We start from the raw sequence: 19113 nt of genomic DNA on the forward strand, positions 1-19113 counted from the left end.
CATCCTGCTGATGCCCCCACAAGGCTTCAGGTGCTCGCGAAGAGAAGTGTTTAAGGATGCTCGGCCCAAGTGACGGCACCTCAGCCAGTGAGTAAGTCTGGAGGCAGAGCCGAGAATAACCCCGCTTCCTAGTCATCGGCCTCCTTTACAGAATCCGATCAGGAAAACATTTTGTACGAAAAGTGAATTTGGAAAAAGGAATTTGTTTGAACATCGGCCACGGTTTTAAACAAACCCCGTGGACTAGCAGTCTTGTCCTGGTGATGTAGAATCAAGAACTGCTGAGAAATGAGGTGGAGAGATGAAAAGCCAGACGCGTGAAGAAAGGGGACAGAAACTGAAGAGCGTGACCAAAAGACCAGCTCTCTTGAAAGAGAGGTCTGTGAGAGAAGACCGTTTTCCAAACACAAATGACTCCGGGGATTCACAACCTGGGCACGCGCTTTCTTTCCTTAATAGCAGTTTTTAAAATTAATTCCATAGCACACATTTATTAAGAAAATATAGAAACATACACATAAATAATATCAGAGATAGCTACTAATAGTTGAGCTTTCCTTCTGATTTTTGATAAAGTCATATCTATATACATATAGACAGCTTTGCGTATATATTACGGACATATCTAGGTATGGATTGCTGTCCTTATTCACAGAGCCTGTCACGTCATTAAAGATTTTTTTTAAGTTTATTTATTTTTGCGAGAGAGAGCAGGAGCAGGGGAGGGGCGGAGAGAGAGGGAAACAGAGGATCCGAAGCAGCTCTGCTCTGACAGCACAGAGCCCGATGCAGGGCTTGAACCCACGAACCGTGAGATCATGACCCGAGCTAAAGTCAGACACTCAACTGAGTGAGCCACCCGGACGCCCCGTTAAATATTTTTGAGAAACAAAATTTTAATGTATACATGTACCACACTTTTTAAATCCAGTCTCAGCAGATAAATTTTTATGCTGTCTTTCACGGGCATGTAATCATTGGTTATTTTAATCTAGAAAGTTTTTTTCTGGGGAACACATTTATGCACCAGAGCTATAGAATGTGATGGAAAGGCAAGAAAAGTAGACTCCAGGCATATCATTCAAACACTTTAATTTCTATCTATATTTTAAATTTATCTCCCAACCCCAAAACACTACGTAAACAAGTTCATTAGAATCATGGAGTCTGTCTACAAAATATGGAAGGGCTAGAAGCCAAGGGCAGGAAGTCCGTATATACGTGCAGATGTGTGAGCCCATCAGAGAACCACCCCTTCCGGGTATAACTTTATGGAATCAAAGGTAAAACATATTTTTGGAAAGTTGGTATAGGAATGTATTAGCTCAGATGTGGCATTCTGTTAAGTGTGGCCTGAGTCACTTGTCCCCAAAGAGAAATATGCAAGACAATCCACTGGCCTACAGTAAAACACAGATCTTGCATTTCTAATCATTTTGTTATTAAATTTTCTATGTGAGCGTACCTTCTTCAAGATGGAACGCATTCATGCACTAGAACGTATAAATAATTCACACACACACACGCGCATTGGGGGAGGCACTGGGGAGGTGAACAGAGCCCCAAGTTTGGTCGAGCCTAGAATACAGGTGAGTGGAACTGGGAAGGTAATTGACCAAAAGGTTGAAATCATCTGGGAAAAGCAAGCATACAGGGTAGGTTCAATTGCAATAAGGTGGGTGCTGCCTTCTGGACATCTACAGAGGTGGCCTAAGAGGTCAAAGCAAAAGGAGCCTTATGAGTCTAGGATACCTGAGGAGGGATGGAAGCAGATGAGAACCTAGGAGCTTCCCGAGAGCACAAGTTTCACATGCCCATTACTCTATCATCCCGGGCAGTAGCTAGGAGGGTCTGTGTAGCAAAGGACTATAGAACAGATCAGTTTCAATAGGCCGTGTAGAGGAAGGCCTGGGCTACCACGAGCTACGGATCAAAGTCCTAGAAGCCTGCAAGTGAATCCTGAGAGAAAGACCATCCTGACATTAACTGCAAAACCTCACAGTTTTGCAGAGAGGCAATTCTGCCTCAACAATGTACCTGATGCATGGCTAGCTGTGGCATACCTAGATGTTATATGCTAAAGGGCTGCTCTTTGAAAAACGACGGGTCGCTTGTCCCCTTCAAATGAAAACTAACCCTACAAGAAGAATTAATTTAGAAAAGGCAAAGTCGAGTCATTTTGGCTTCTATGTATCTTTAATTATAGGACTCCGTTTATGTAACCCATAAAAAATTCCCTTCCTCTCCCCGTTGTTAACATTCAGTTCCATTTGAAGTTTAAAATACCTCTTTCCCATACATTTTGTAAGTGAGGTGTCCATAACTACTAACACGGCCCTGATCCATCCATATTCGATGGTGAGGGTATAGGTATTTCTGAGAACAAAATAACATGGCGGAGGATGTAAGTTGACCCCCGAAGGAGACGTTGACAGCAGCCGTCAATATCCCCACGAGAAGACTGAGTTTGCACGAGACCCAGCACCGATGAAACTAAGGAAAACATGGAAGGTGACGCGGAGGATCACCCAGAACTCTCCAGACAGAGGGGACACTGTGGTCCTGCGCCCCCCCCCCCCCCCGGCCCATAAAAAGGAGACCATAAAAATGGGTTTTCTCGAGAAAGGCAGGCTGTATCCCCAGCCTGACAAGGCTTCTGCTCACACATTCTCCTTGGTGGGGATGTGAGCAGCTGGAAGCCAGTAACTGTTTCTGAAGGCTTTTTTCCAAATGTGTGACACTCTCTCTGAATTCTGACTGAACGTGCCCCATTTCCACCCAGACTATGTTCTCGCAGCTCAAAAGTCTGACAATACCAAGGAACCAGAGCTAAGTAAACATCCTACTCTGGATACCACCTTCCGAGACAGTGCACAATTCTAGACTGTTTAGACTTTTCCGCCCCCACCCCCCCCCCCATACACACGCATGCATACAACACGCGAAGCCAGGAAAATTCATCTTTGTCCTTAAGCCAACCCTCCTCACCATCCAAATGCCAACTTGACTTAGAGTCAACTTCTAGGTTTGGGACTGTTACCTTTCCTTAATCCCATAACAGCTGCCTCTCAGTGGTCAAGCTAAATCCATTTAGTTTATGTCTGACTTGTGGATCTTCGGGGGTGGAAAATTTTTTTTTTTAATAATCCTTATTCTTCAGAATAACCGGTAATAATGAGAAAGACTAATGGGCATTCATAAGCTATTATAAGACATACTTCCTCTTCTATGCATTATTCATTTATGCAAACTACTGTGAAGGTACCACATTCACTGTGCATCTGGGCTGGAAAGGTCCCTGGACTCAAGATCACATTGGTATGCACATTTCTGAGGCTTGGTTCTGTTTAACATTTTCATCAGTGACCTGCTTAAAGGAGCAGAGAGCAAACTCATTAAATTCCTAGATGGGAGGGATGGCCAGAACATTAGAGAACAGGATTAGAATTTCCCCAGCCCTTGCCAAATTAGCAAAACTGTCAGAGTCAAATATGTTCATCGGGGACAGGCAGGAAAAAGTAAGCTGCCCAACTGTGAGCTGAGAAGTAGCAGCTTATTTAGCACCAGAACTGAAAAGAATACAGATGCAAACATAGATCCGTAGCAGGAAACAAACTTACCCAGGGGAGCCACTAGTGTTCGCTGGGGCCCTCCCACCCCCTTCAAAGGGTTTCAGATCCCCAAACAATGGATTGCGGAAAGCATGAAGCCCCCCTCCCCGCCGGCAAGAATTCTAAGAATTTCAGCGAGCTTTGCTTTGTCGTGGCACCTCTGAGATTCCTTATGTCCCTTAATTAGCCTGGTTTATGGTTCATTTCACTGCCCTGCCCGGGTTGCCCTATAACAGACCATGTCTCTGTATAACGGAGGGGAAAAAAAACCCCATTTCCTCACCGAGAGCAAATCCCAGCCTCCTGCCGAAGGGTCTGGCTACGTCCTTGGCTGTCTTGACTCTCGTTCAATCCTTCCTTATGGAAGGGACGTGGCTGAATTCGGCCCCAGAGTGGGCCACAGATTGCCAACCCCTGCTAGACTCAGCATCAGAATTTTTGACTTTTGCGCCGTTTATGCACGTTCACAAGGCAGTGAAGCCAGGGTTAAAACTTCGAACTAGAAACAGATAGCCCAGTTCCCAGGCCGGTGCCCTGTGTCCTGCATCATCACTAGGCTATTTCCACAAGGTTCTGGCAATCCCTGGTGAAGGGGCAGAGCCTCTGACAGAAATTTTGCCACAACAGGGGCCCCCGGGCGGCTCAGTCAGTTGGGCGTCCGACTCTTGGTGTCAGCACAGGTCATGATCTCACAGTTCCTGAGTTCGAGCCCTGTATCGGGCTCTGCTCTGACAGTGTGGGGCCTGCTTGGGATTCTCTCTCTCTCTCTCTCTCTCTGCCCCTCCCACGCTCGCTTGCAGACGCTCTCTCTCTCAAAATAAATAAATGAAATTTTAAAAAAGAAAGTTTTCCACGATAACTCTTGGTGCAATGCATTAGACATATAGTGTGTAATATACAGTAGTATTGTCTTGAAACATCCCTGGGAGGATTCAAGGGGAACGCTTGGCTATAGGTTCAAGCAAGGCCCTACCGCCAAGAGGCAGACTTTGTGAACACCGAAATAGAGCCTGGAGTACATTAGGAAGGAGAGCCGTGCACAAAGTTCAAAGGACATAGTTTTGTTTAAGATCCAATTAAAGGTGACATACAATCTTCACGTACCAAAAGGAATCTTCTGAAAAGGAGCAATCGTCTTCCACCTCCGACTAGAAGGAAAAAGAGCAGAACCGGGGTGTCACGGGAACCTGTTGGTCACAGGCATGGCGGGCCAGCAGAAATCACAGAACGCCCTTCATGATGGGATCTGGGAATTGGCGTCTTTCCGGGAGGGTTAAGAGGAAGCGAGACAGACTGACTTAGTGAATCTCAAAGTCCTTTCTCTCTCATTAAGTCCCCTGAAAGCTGCAGGAGAGGGTCCCTTCTCGGAGCCAACAGGAACACATGGAATCATTGTACCTAATGAGAACAGGACAGTTTCTTCAAGAGGGTCGTGAAGTGCGGAACACAAAGTGGATACTGTATTGGAAAAAAAATAATTGTCCAGATTTCAAAGGAGTCTCCCAGATGACGCTCCCTGACATTGGCAGGCATTTGGGGTAACTCATGGAAAACCTATCATTCGAGGGATGGAACCTCGCGGCCCCTTCCAAACGTGCGCGTGTGGACACGCTTGAGGCCCTCCCCTCGGTAGAGGCCAGGGGGTGTTTAATGGAGACGGGTCTTAATCTGCACTTTGAAAACCTAGCAGCTTGGGACTACACTTCCTTGCAAAGCAGGGCCAGCTATTTATGAGAACTCTGATTTTCCTAGCTTTGATTAAGACAAATCAGTGCATCCACCGTGTTACTAATTAACAACGGCATAACCTGGGGGCGCCCGGGTGGCTCCGTCGGTTCAGCGTCCGACTTCAGCTCAGGTCATGATCTCGCGGTTTACGAGTTCGAGCCCCAATTCAGGCTCCGTGCCGACGGCTCCGAACCTGGAGCCTGCTTCGGATTCTGCGTCTCCCTCCTCTCCCTCTCAAAAATAAATAAAAAACATTAAAAAATAAAATAGAAAGTGTAATCTGTTCAAATATCATTTCTGGACAGTCCACGTCACAAACCTATCTCAAAAGACTGTCTCAAGCCACAACTTTTCCAAAGCCCATTTCTCCAAATGATGGACTCTTGATAATTATGATGTCTCTTTATTCTCATTGTCTTCCAGGTGATCCAGGAACCTGTGCATCATGCGGTACGGGGTATTACATGTGAGTCCGGCTGTTCTTTTCTGTTTTCATGGCACTAACTTTTCTGCAGTTTAAGCATTACTGACTTAATCCTAAATCCAGTGATTAAAGCAGAGAGGCCCTGCGGCCTGAAGCAACTCTGCCCCGTCAGGCTATTAATGAACGATTCTTGGATTTAGCAATAAGAGCCCAGCTGTTTTCTTGACTCAAAAGGAGGCCCTCTTTTTCTTGGTCCTGGAAGTCACCCAACCTGACACTGGTGTCTAGGAATCTTGCCATGGGTTACCAGGATTCAGACCTTGCTGTTCACGGACAAACCTTCATAACAGAACTGACCCCCAAGCAAGCTATTCCCAAATGTCTGCACGGAGACCTTGTGCTTAACGAGAGTCAGGAAGTCGGGGAGGAAGCCAGGTACGTGGGTAGCTCTTAGCCGTTTTCTGGGTAACGAGAGACACAAGACCACCAGATTAAATGCAACACAGATTAACAACCACTCCCAAAGTTCTCCAATTCAAACCTACAAATCAAAGATGGCATGTCTCAACGTCACCTTCCATTCCTACTCTAGTCTGCCTCCCAGGGCACATGGGCGCCTGTCTTGGAAGAAAAGCTAAGAAGGCAGAGGAGAAGGAAAGGAAGGCCTGGATGATGTATAAGATGCCTGGTTCCTTCCTGTCATGCTAAGAACTGGGGGGGGGGGGGGGGGGGGGGGGGTTGTGAGAAATTCCCACCCAGTACTTCTCTTCACCTTTCCGTGAATGTTGCCAGGGACACGGGATTGACATTATTCTCCAGAAGAGAAAACTGAATCTCCGAGAGGCTCTCGGTTCCCTCATGTGGCCCCACAAGCCAGTGGGGGGGGGGGGGGGTCCGGGTTTGGGTCACCTCGGCTTTAGTGGGCTGGTTCCTCCCGTCACCATGCTGCCTTGTGCCTCCATCACATTCGAGAGGCCCGAGGTGTGGTACTGGGTGAGAAGATGCTGAAAGGGGTGCGGCCCTTGGGAGGGAAAGGGGAACCCGACAAGCTGAAACCCAGCGAAAATAATCAGTCCGCCTTGTCGTTACCTAAGCTGATGACAGTAAATGAGCAGAAAGCAATCTGTCAGCACATTCACGGTTGGCCTTTACCCAGCACGTGGCCCGCCACACACCGCCTCAGGCGGAGACGAACAGCTGAGATGCAAGCACTCCTTGGTGAGGTCACATGGTGGGGAGCCCAGAATGTTCCTTGAAGAACCAAAGAAGGAGAACTTAGACTCTCAGATAGTGGCCGCGCAGAAGCGGGCGTTCCCACTTTGTTCTTCTTTGTTCCTTTTCTCTGCACCCCTCCGGCTAAACTGCACCCTTCCTCGTGTTGACACGGGAGCACACGCCTTGACCTCCTCTGTCACCTGACAGCATTCTGGTCATCCTCGGGGCCAGCCCGGCCAGGCGCTCCAGCTCACTGCTGGCCAACAACGAGAAGGCTTCGTAACCTCCTTTGAGAAACAAATACACCACAAGAAAACGCCCCGTATCACTGAGAGTGAAACGTGAGGTGTTTCTTTCCAGAAACACACGCTTATAACCCTTTAGAATGGTTAGGAACTGGCTGTAATGAGTGACACCCTGTATGATTGACGTTATTAACGAAGAGATGCAAAGCTTTCCTCTGGTATCTTGTCAATGCTGTGAAATTCATCAACGGGCAAAGGCCAACTTGATTCTGCTCCCCCTTCAGATGACCCTGTAATTCAGTGGAGTCTGAAATACAACATTCTACCGTAGCATGAAAACGGACACTAGGCATAACAATATAAATACATGACAGCTAAGACACTTCACCCTTACTGATCTCGTGGCAGACATTTTGGTAAGCCACTTGAACTCTACACTGAGCTGTTTCCAAACGTCTGCCTGGCGACCTTGTCCTTGACAGAAGTCAGAAAGTCCAGAATGAAGCCAGTTACTTTTTATTAGTTCTTAATCATCCTCTGGCTAACACGAGACACAGACCACCGAGTTTAATGAAACGCAGATTACAACCACTCCCAAAGTTCTCCAATTCGAATCTGTACGTCTAAGATGGTATGTCTCGGGGCGCCTGGGTGGCTCGGTCGGTTGAGCGTCCGACTTCGGCTCAGGTCAAGATCTCGCGGTCCGTGAGTTCGCGCCCCGCGTCAGGCTCTGTGCTGACAGCTCGGAGCCTGGAGCCTGCTTCAAATTCTGTTGTCTCCCTCTTTCTCTGTCCCTCCCCAACTTGCGCTCTGCCTCCCTCTCTGAAAAATACATTAATATTAGAAGAATTCAAAATAAATAAATACACGAGTCATAAATGCATAATCAGTAGCCCATAAATATATCTCGGTGCTGCTTTCCTTCGCCCCAGCCTCTTCACAGCTGCCTGCATGAAGGGTCCTCAGGGTCCAGATCAACCTTGTTTGTTGAGCACAAAGACCAAGAGAAGGTTTTTGCCCTTGAAACCCACATATCTATACCTATTAAAACACGATGAGCGTACATATGTGAGGACATTGAATTCTGGTGGTTAAGAGAAATACGCCAACGTAGCTCACGGAAGAAACCCCATCTCCTCCCCGTAGGTTTCAGCACCACTGTCATAAAACGTGTCCTGAGAGGACCTACGGCGAAGGATCTGAATGTAAACCGTGTGACACGAGCTGCAGCAACTGTGACCAGCAGGAGTGCTACTCGTGTGAAGAGGGCTTCTTTCTCCTGGGTAAGTGTGACAACAGCAGGGTGCAGAGGAAGAACAAAGGCTCCGGGGCCTCACCCGGAAAGGAGAGCACCCGCCTGATCGGTCTGGGTCTTGCGCCTCTCGTCCGGGGACGGACTGTAATTTGGTTTCAGAATAAGCATTAGCCCAGACTACTTCTTTCTGCTTCTATTACTGTAGCGGAGTTCCTATTTCACTAATTAATTGCAAACATCTCCGAGCTGATGGAAACGAGAGTGAAAGGGGCGGGGGGGGGGGGGGGGGAGTGGGCAGGAACACCGAAGATAAAGGCCTTGAGAGGAGTCACCTGAAATATCCAGAACCATGACTCTTCCTAAGCACTGTAACAGGTAAACAAGATCCTCTGGTCAGTTCTGGATGGTTAGGAAAGAAATACACTACGAGTCTTGCAGTCCAAGAACTAATGGTCCAGTGCTCTCGAATGTTTGTGGGAGAGAGAGAGAGGGGCAGACAGCCCACCCAGATCTCCAGTGGTTCTATATGGACACTATTTTATTTGTTCAGGGCCCTGAGAATTGACTAGGCTCTTAACCCCTTGAGCTAATAACCAATTTAAATTCCCCGCTAAAGGCGGACTTTAAATGTTGGATTTAAGACCCGTTCCTTGGTTGAAATAAGCTTACGCCAGCTTGGTTTCTTAAAAAAACGAACTCAAAAATAAATACACATTAAAAAAACTAAAAAAAAAAAAAAAACCACAAAAGTTTAAAAGGAAAAGGTGGGGCGCCTGGGTGGCTCAGTGAAGCGTCCGACTTCGGCTCAGGTCATAATATCGCAGTTGGTGAGTTCGAGCCCCGCGTCGGGCTCTGTGCTGACAGCTCGGAGCCTGGAGCCTGCTTCGGATCCTGGGTCTCCCTCTCTCTCTGCCCCTCCTCCGCTCATGTCATCTCTGTCTCTGTCTCTCTGTCTCTTTCAAAACTAAACAAGCATTTAAAAAATTTTTTTTAAAGAAGTTTACAAACAAACTCCAACAAAAGTGTTCCCGAGACGCCCCTCGGCCTGTTTGGAACTTGGCCTTGCACAGAGCACCAGGCCAAGCCAGCCAGGGACCCACCTTCAGCCTCCCTCTCTGCGTTCTCACGTAGGCGGCACGTGTGTGCGCACATGTGGCCCCGGCTTCTACGGCGACCCGGAGACGGGGAGAATGTGAGCCCTGCCACCGGGCCTGTGAAACCTGCACTGGCTTTGGCCACCAGCGGTGTCGCACGTGCCGAGAAGGACTGCAGCTGTGGCAGGGGACGTGTGTGGGTCCCGCCCGGACCCGGTGGAAGGCGAATTCTGGAACGGTATGTGCCTCCCGAGAGAGAAAGCAGGTGCCTGGCCGCCTTCTCTGCCTCCCTCCCTCTTTAACCCTCGCCTTCGGGATGTCCCAGAGATGCAGGGAACAAAAGCTGGGAGTGGGCGTCCAGTCTGGGCCACTCCCGCGGGCTCTGATGCTCCCGGCGGGGAGAGGGGAGGAGGCTATGGTCGGTGGGCATCCGTCCTGGAGGGAAACCCAGAGGGCGGCTCACGGGTGGCGTGGCCACCGGGTTTCTATCCCCGCGGAGGGGACGTCGGAGCTCGTAAGAGAGTCGTGTAGGGCAATCGCCCAGCGACCACTGTCTCCAAGATTTCAGAGTGGCTTCTGTCACGTTCGTGTATCTCCTGGTCACGGTAAAGGGCAACGGCCGGTAAGGGTGGGCGTCTTCGGTTGGACAAGGAAGAACCTCTCGCAAGTACCGGAGCTAAAGCTGGGTCAGCTGATCCTTCCGGCCGCTTGATCAGAACTTACCATCATTCGAGCTTGCCTTTTCAAAGCCCCCCACCCCACCGCGCTCCGGTTGCAGATGGGGAAAGTGGGCATCTTCATGGGGGCAGGAGGAAAGATGCGGGAGTGCGGGAGCTTGTGATCCAACAGCGAAGGCCTGTGTGTGTTCATTCCTGCCCGCGTCCTCGGAACCGGCCTCCTCACCCTGGAGCCTCCGCCACGGGCTTCCTTGCAAGGTAGCTGCAAACTTCGATGACCTCTCGGTGTCTGTGGTGGTTAAAAAACAAAGCCCTCATCCGGCTGGGGAAAAAAAAAAATCTGACTCACATTCTATGCAGAGACGCTCTCCGTTTGATTTCAAGGCGAGGATTTGTTGCAAAGGTCATTTCGGTGCAGAAGCCATGGGGGCCGAAGGGAGGTCCGCCGAGGACGAGTCTTCTAAGGGCCGGGGAGAGGGATCGATCCGGGGCCGGAGAAAGGCTCTTGCTGGGTTCCAGAGGAGGGACATCCAGGGCCACTGCCCACCACGACAGTGTCACCAATGTGACTGAAAGGAAAAGCAGCCCGGAGATCATCACAAACCCAGCAGCCAAAGGCCCCGGAGAACACGGGCCAATTTCAGAGACGTAGCCGGGAAGAAAATCATTCAATCCAGATTGGGATATCTTCCGTGAATTATAGCTGGACCAAAAACGCTGAAAACGAGTTTGTCTGGCATTCAGGCATTTAAGAGGCAGCGCGAGCCAAGAGGAAAATAGTCTGGTGCTGTGTTTCTAGCTCAGAACATCTGTATTTTATCTGGCATCCAGATGATGAAAAGGTCCAGGGAGCCAAGAGTCAGAGCAGACTTGATTCCCCAAATGATTACATGTCCCTTTCAACCGGACTACGCGCTTCGCAAGCAGAAATCAGGCCTGGACTCTTCCCCTCCGTCGGAGCACCACACCCACCCCTCTGCATTTTCTACTAGCAAAAATATAGTGTTTTTGAAGACAGGAAGGCATTAGTCCATTTGGGGAGTTAGCACTACTAAGGGATCGGGGAAGCAGATGAAAATGTTTCTCACGGCTGGACCAAAGCAGTCAAGTCAATGGCATGGCTGCCCTTCTCCAGGATCTAGGAAAGAAGACAGGCAGACTGTTAACAGGGGGGAAAAAAAGACGCGTCTTTTCAGAGCAAGGTGCGGCTATAGCTCCGCTTCCCCAGCACGGTTTAGATCCCACTGGAGTGGACAGGAAGTGGGAAATGTACCCCATCGAGACCCGGGAGCACTTGAGCCAATGCCAACAATCTTTCCCCCTGACTTCTAACTCTCAAAAAAACAAAGTTGAGAGTGTAATCGGAGAGCAGAGGGTTCCAGAAAACAGCCACTAATTAGCCACCCCTTAAAGATGATGCAAAGCAGATTGCAGTCATCCGGGGTCGACTCCTGAGGGAGCCCGGGCAAATTACAGACCGGCCGTAAAAGAATACAGCTGCCTAGGTGGTATCAGCCAGGTGCCGTCGCCGTTTGAAACACAGCTCAGATCCAGGCAGGGAAAGGAAAACGGGACTAACGTGCCTTCACCCGCACGACTTCCGCAGCAATGGTGAGATCGCATTTGCATCCAAAGACTACGACTGCCTGCGCTGTCTGTGCCAGCACGTGTTGGAGAAGACCCCGTGCAATAAAAATCCAACCGGAGTTCACGGAACTCCTCTTTTCATAAGGTGGCCACTCACAACGAGAGTGGCCACGGTGGGAGGCCATCATTCTTTGTTCATGACGCAGCCGGTGGAAATACTTCCCACCCTAGGCCAAGGATGGAGATCTCCCTACACGCGGGACCGTGCCTGGCAAATCCTCCAGCCGAGACTAAGTAATGGCCAAAGATGGCCACTCAACTCTGTTCTTCCTGCCAAGAATCCCTCGCACAAAAGTAGAGATCGGCACCAGATCCCCCGTCTCAGTTACTGACGTATCGTGGAGACCACTTAGTTCAGCGTCCCTACCACAGCAGCAGCAGAAACCGACATTAAATAGGCTGCCGATGGCTTGACCAGTGACTCAGGCATCACAGACCTACCACTGGGGCAAACATTCAGGCGTGGCAGGCCACGGCTTCGGTTGGTTTCCTGAAACCATTGTTGGGAATGGAAACAGCTTATTCTATTACTGTTAAATCATTCGGATTTTCTTAGGCGGTTTTCCCCTGGGAGTGCCGGAAAGTCCTAAGAGTAATTCCTGCACATTTCCCCTACCCACCTAATTCCATCATCGATTAAAACCGTGTTTGTAGCAGGCTCTAATTACATCTTCTGATGATGGTTTAATCTACAAAGCACAGACACAGTGAATTAACTTTTTATCTTTGACCACATCCTAACAATTTCTCACTGGCCTGTCTTTGGATCTTAATTCCGATGCCCTGAGGACGCCTGAATCCCACAGTCAGTCGTAAACACTGAGAGCCATACGTAAAAAATAAATCTCAATAGCGTGGAGGTACGTCGCCTACCTGTAACTCAGTTGTAGAGAACTTTCAAGATGCCCGAAAATCTAACTTTTAGAAGGACTTTCTAGGTATATATAGTTGTCTCACTTAGAAGTGAGGGTCATGATCTTTCGGTTCATGGGATCGAGCCCCACGTCGGGCTCTTAGCTGACAGCGAGGAGCCTGCGTGGGTTTCTCTCTCTCTGTCCCTCCCCTACTCATACTCTCCTCCTCTCCATGCCCTCCACCCCCCCCCCCAAAAATAAGTAAACTTTAAGAAAAAAAGTAAAGCATATAAATGAAATAAAATAAGAACGTGGAACTACCTCAGGCAAGTTCATTTTGAGAATTAAATGAGAACACACATAGAGCTCCCAGGACGGACTATGACACAATAAAAGTTAAACTACCATCCAACGCTGTAACCTGATTCTGGTCTTAACGCAGGAAATACTAGTTCACTATCTAAACAGTCTTCCTACGTCATGAAAGCAAGTAACTTTGGAGCCCTAAAGAGTAATACAGGTCTGGGAAAAACAGTCCCAGAAAGAAGGTACCAAATAATGCTCAGCTTGGGACGTCTAAGAGCCAAGCAGGGTCCGGACTTAACTAATAAGGTGTATACAGAGGTCAATGACAGCTGTATTTAGAACCAAAAAAAGAGGGGGGAGGGACGCGGTAATCTAAACATGTCACGAAAGAAAAAAATTAAGTGACTTATGGTTCATGCAAACGCACAAACCTTTAAAAATTGTGTGTTCAAAGAATTTTAATAGAAATGCCTATAACAGTTATACTATTAAATATAAAATGGAGAGTCAGTATCATAGCCACAGATGTAAATGATTACGCAAACATACGTAATTATACTCACACGTTCAAGGTAAAGACGGGACATCTACGTGCTACAGTAGATGCCGCAGGCATTTCTGGGTGGGGAGATGATGGGCAGGACTTTTTTGTATTTAAAAAAAAAAACTTTTTTTTTTTTTTTTTTAAATAAAAAAGAACCTGCACCCACTGCAAACCCATCTTTGGTGAAGACCTGGCCACAGAAACGACGGCGGAAGTTTCCAATCAAAAGAGGTAACAGGGAAATAGGGAGGGGACGACAATCACAATGAAGCAAGGAGCCTCTGTGATTTAGAAACCAACCCAAGACGCTGGGCTACCGCGAGCAGATGGGGGTGCAGAAGTCACAAGACAAAAACCAGAAAGAGGTGGTGACCACAACGTAGGCGCTCAAAGGCCAACGACGGGGAGGAAACTCAGCAGGAGAGTATTCTGGAACACATAAGGGTGTTCCTGATGTGCTGAGTGGCTCTGTCTGGGGGACGCTATCAAGAGAAGCCCCTGTCCTTGCAAATCTGTAAGAATGGGCTGAAGAAAAAAAGCACCTTTTGCCTTCCCAGTCACCGTAGTATGATTTGAAATAGCAGGGACTGGAAAAAAACCACATGGTCACCAGCGGTTACCAATTGGAAAAATGAACTATGATTCACCCGTGCAATGGAATACTGTCGAGGCATAAACAAGAATGAGGGGGTTCTTCATGTACCGATAGAGAATGGTCCCCAAAATATAGTATTATCAAAAAATGTGATAAACAGTGTGAATAGATAGTTTGCATAAAAAGGGTGGAGAGAGGGGGACTGGGTGGCTCAGTTGTTTAAGCGTCCCAGCTTTGGTTTCGGCTCAGGTCATGATCTCACAGTTCTCGAGATCGAGCCCCATGTCGGGTTCTGTGCTGGCAGTGTGGGGTCTGCTTGGGATTCCCTCTGCCTCTCTTTGTTTTTTTTTTTTTTTTTAAACTTTGTGAATGTTGCTTATTTAAAAATTAAAAAAGCAAATAAAACTTCTGTTTTATATGGCTTAGCTATACTCATTTCTCAAGGACAGACCACAGCATTTCCCTGGTCAAGGAGATTTTTTTTTTCTTTGAGGTCTTGTCCAGTCCAGAATTTCTTGAGTGAAAAAAAAAAAAAAGAAAAACTACAATCAAGGTCAAAATTTACTTGTGATTAAGTCACTAACCTTTGATACAAAAGAGCAGTGTCTGGGAATGACGCTTGGTTGCCCACAGTTAAGTGCTGTTAACTGTGTGTATAGAGCACCCTCTCGTGGCCATTTCCTGACATTACAGAAATGTATTCAAGCCTATGACAACCTGCCCAAATGTGAGATAGTTGTAATTATAAATACATACGTATGTGTAGATAGATACATTCTAGCTTACAAAACAGCGGGAAAGTTCTTTAAAACTCGTATCTTTGCAAATTAAAAAAATAGTATAAAAACAATAAAATCAAAAATTCAACTCGTGGGGGGGGGAGGGGATTCAACCCCTGATCTAGACATAATAATATTAAAGGTTCCGATGCTGTCTGAAAAAGCTTTTTTCGCTATTATGTTTCAAGAACTGCCCTCGGCCATTAAGTATCTTTTTTTCTGTTTTATTGAAATCTAACTGACATACAACCCTATGCAGGCTTACCACGTATGATGTGATGCTTTGATATACGTATGCGCTGCAAAATGGTTACCACAATGAGGTTGATACATCTACCACGTCCATTGTTACCTTTCCTGTGTGTGTGTGTGTGTGTGTGTGTGTGTGTGTGAAAACCTAGTCTCTTAGCAGCTTTCATGTGCACAGTGCAGGACTAGCCATAGTCACCATGCCGCACATGACATCCCCAGAACGAATTCATCTTATAACCACAAGTTTGTGCCTTTGGTCCCCTTCACCCCTTCTCCCCAGCTGCGCTCCTGATGCTGGAAACCACCAATGTACTCTAGGAGTTTGGCTCCTTTCTAGATTCCACGTATAAGTGAGATCATACAGTGTTTCTCTCTCTCTCTCTCTCTCTCTCTGACATATTTCATTTAGCATAATGCTCAAGGTTCATTCATCCATTTGTTCCAAGTGACAGGATTTCCTTCCTTCTATGGGTGAATAATTTTCTAATTGCATGAATACCCCACAACTCCTTTATCCATTCATCCATCGATGGACACTTCGGTGGTTGCCATGTCTTGGCCGTTGCAAACGACGCAGCAGGGAACGCGGGCAGGCGGGTATCTCTTCAAGAGGGTGATTTCATTTCCTCCAGAAGTGGAACGGCCGGATCACATGGTGGTTCCATTTTTAATCTTCTGAGGCCCCTCCACACCGTTGTCCCCAGTGGCTGTGCCCATTCCCATTCCCACCAGTGGCGCACAAGGGCTCCCTTTCCTCCACGATCTGCACTTCCCTGGCGACTCGTGAGGACTGATGTCGGCAACAGAATCGTTGCTCATCTGCGCTGCCTTCTCTTTTGGGTGAAGTGATACCGTCGGGTTAAAAAGGCCTTCAGGGAAACCCCCGGTCCTGCCGAGGGGCAGGAGGACCGCCGGCGGGAGAAGCCCAGGATGGGCATTCGCTCTGCACCAGGCTAACTGAGCTCTGAGCAGCTCCCCCGAGGGAGACTACACCAGTCAGTCTCCTGAAAAACGAGGGCGTATTGCTCTCCCCAAACTGGGACAAAAACTACCACTTAAGCACAGCAGGATGATCATTTCTGTCCGCACATCTATAGCTACATCCGCACCGATGTCTATCTACCCACCTCTGAATCTGGTTTCCTCCGGAGCAAGTCTCAGCGGCTGATCTACCGTAGCTCCTTCCTAGAAAGCCCGCAATGCCTCCCAGGGCCACTCCAGGTACGGAACAGAAGAAAGAGAGAGAGAGAGAGAGAGAGAGAGAGAGAGAAATCAAGTCCAAGGCCGGGACCCAGGGTGGAATGGTAACAAAGGAGGAAACGGGGAGAAAGGAAGCAGAAGGGACTACCGTTTACTGAGCCACTCTGCGTCCACATCACACACACGGTTTCATTCCGTCTTCGCAACGGTCCTATAAGGGAAGGACCTTTTGCTTTTTCATTCCAGAGACATGGAAAGTAGGACTCTTCAAGTTTCATTGCCGTATCCATGGTTACCCTCCGTAAGTGGCACAGCTGGGCTCTGGAGGCAGGTGTCACTACAGAACCAACTATGGCAGACTGACCCTCGGGAAGAGAAGCAGCAGGACGCGGGGGAGGGAGGGTGGGAAGGGATGGGAATGGGAAGATGCCAACAATCGCTGACTGAGGGTCAGACTCATTCGTATCACACATCCTGAGCCAGAACTTCTTTTTCTAATTGCTCCCCGCTGTGGGACTCATGCTGATCCCCAAGCCAGGCTTGAGACTCCGTCAAGATCTCCTGCACCGATTCAGTGATGTCGCTAAGGCTATTCTGCAGGTCGCTGAAATTGTCCCGCGGACTCGCTGACATCCTGGAAAAGCCTGGCCGGCGAATGCTCTTGGAGGGAAAGGGAGAGCGGAGCACCTCGAATGTTTCCCAGGTTAATGGTGGGTTGACCTCGGGTGGTCTGCTGATCACCTGACCAACCAGAAAGCTCGACGGTGGCTCCATCATGTGAATGTTTAATGATGACTTGAGAGGACATAGAGTTAGGTTTGCTTCCCACAAATGGCTACTCTGAAGATCACAGAGACCAAGCATTGCCCGATCGTGAGACCTGGTTCCAAAGAACAAAAAAAGAAAGAAAAGGAAAAAAGTTTCTCCACGAAAGGCGTGACGAATTCTCAGTTATCTTCTTAGACTGAAGAGAAACGGTCATCCAAGAATCTTGGGGAAAGAAGGGATGGCCTTTAACCAGAAAACTCTTTATGTGCGCATACACACAAGCAATACTCCCACAGACTGCTGACAGACGAAGGAAGGAACCCGTTGTTAGTTCAAACATCCCTTTTGTGTCGAAGGTTATTCTGTCAGTGGATTTGCAAAGCATGTTTTGATAATCAATTGTCAGCGGAGAAGGAAGAGAAAGAATAAATGAATAAAGCCCACCATGTAGGCAGCGAGTGGGTACCAGTGTTTAGCCAATGTAAACTCGAAGGGATTCTATTCGGGCAGGAAGGCGGAGGAGATTACCCCCCAAGACTCCTCCCCACACTGTAATAATGTCTGTTCATAGGACACTGACTTCTGGTTTCTGTCCCCACACAGACATTTTGAGAGGACACCAGCCTTGTCATCCTTCTTGTGAAACCTGCAATGAATCTGCAACCCTGTGCACTTCGTGTCCGAAAGGTCAGTGTGGAGGGTGACAAGGGGCGGAAGTGGCCAAGCCACTTTGCTGTCCCTTACGTACAGGTATCGGCATCTTTACGTAAAAGGTTTGCAGGACTCGATCTAGTCTCCTCATTATTCCTATCACAGGGAATGCAGGGACCCAAACAGTGACCTCTTGTAAAAAACTTGCTCTCAGAGGCACCTGGCTGGCTCAGTCAGTAGAGCATGGAACTCTTGATCTCGGGGTGGTAAATTCGAGGCCCACGTTGGGTGTAGAGATTACTGAAAAATGAAATCTTTATAAAAAAAAAAAAAGCTGGCTTTCAAAGGAAAAAGAAAAGAGAAAAGAAAAGAAAAGGTTCTTATCCAAAGGCATGATGAGGCTATCTGTTGATTTTGCCACAGAATTTGTTAGGGTATCTGGGTATGTGACATTTCTAGAAGTTCCATTACTCCCCCCCCCCCCCGTTTTGTTTAGCATTTTTTATTTTTGAGAGAGAGAGAGAGAGAGAGAGAGAGAGCGAGAGCACCAACGGGGTAAAGGCAGAGAAAGAGGGAGACAGAGGATCCAAAGCAGGCTCTGCACTGACAGCAGAGTCTGACAAGGGACTTGAACTCACAAACCATGAGATCATGACCCGAGCCAAAGTCGGATGCTTAACCGACTCGGCCACCCAGGGGCCCCTAGAAGTTCCATTACTCTTTAAAGTTCATTAGCCATGGGGTGCCTGGGTGGCTCAGTCACTTACGTGTCCAACTCTTGGTTTCGGCTCAGGTCGTGATCTCACGGCTGGTGAGTTCGAGCCCCGTATCAGGCTCTGTGCTGACAGCATGGAGCCTGCTTGACGTTCTCTCTCCCTGTCTCTCTCTGCCCCTCCCTGCTCATGCTCTCTCGAAAACAAACATTGAAATTAATCAATTAGTTAATAATTACTTCATGGACGTGTGCGCTGTTGGACCAGACACATGATGACCGTCTGATCTGCCTTCTTCCCTGGGCTTCTAGGCACGTATCTGTTGGCCCAGGCCTGTGTCTCCTCGTGTCCCGAAGGCACATGGCCCTCGGTGACGAGTGGCAGCTGCGAAAACTGTCCAGAGGACTGTGCCTCCTGCTCTGGAGCCAATCTTTGCGGAAAGTGCCGGACTCGGCCAGACTTCCCTCTCTTCCTCCATGAAGGCAGGTGCTACACCAGATGTCCTGAGTAAGTGTCCCTCTTCCTTTCACGTCCGGGTCCGGTTCATTCTCCTGT

General features: G+C 48.3%; 1 protein-coding gene across 1 annotated transcript in view; it reads left to right on the forward strand.

Annotated features, from left to right (window-relative positions):
* PCSK5 (proprotein convertase subtilisin/kexin type 5) overlaps positions 1-19113 on the forward strand; it is a 457705-nt gene that overhangs the window by 401933 nt on the left and 36659 nt on the right. Inside the window, 8 exon segments of the mRNA XM_043565357.1 lie at positions 5763-5805; positions 8370-8506; positions 9610-9662; positions 9664-9781; positions 9784-9810; positions 13754-13831; positions 17798-17881; positions 18870-19065. Of these exon segments, the coding sequence (XP_043421292.1) occupies positions 5763-5805; positions 8370-8506; positions 9610-9662; positions 9664-9781; positions 9784-9810; positions 13754-13831; positions 17798-17881; positions 18870-19065 (736 nt within the window).

The sequence above is a fragment of the Prionailurus bengalensis genome, chromosome D4 (genome assembly GCF_016509475.1).
Source record: "Prionailurus bengalensis isolate Pbe53 chromosome D4, Fcat_Pben_1.1_paternal_pri, whole genome shotgun sequence".
NCBI classification, from domain to species: domain Eukaryota; kingdom Metazoa; phylum Chordata; class Mammalia; order Carnivora; family Felidae; genus Prionailurus; species Prionailurus bengalensis.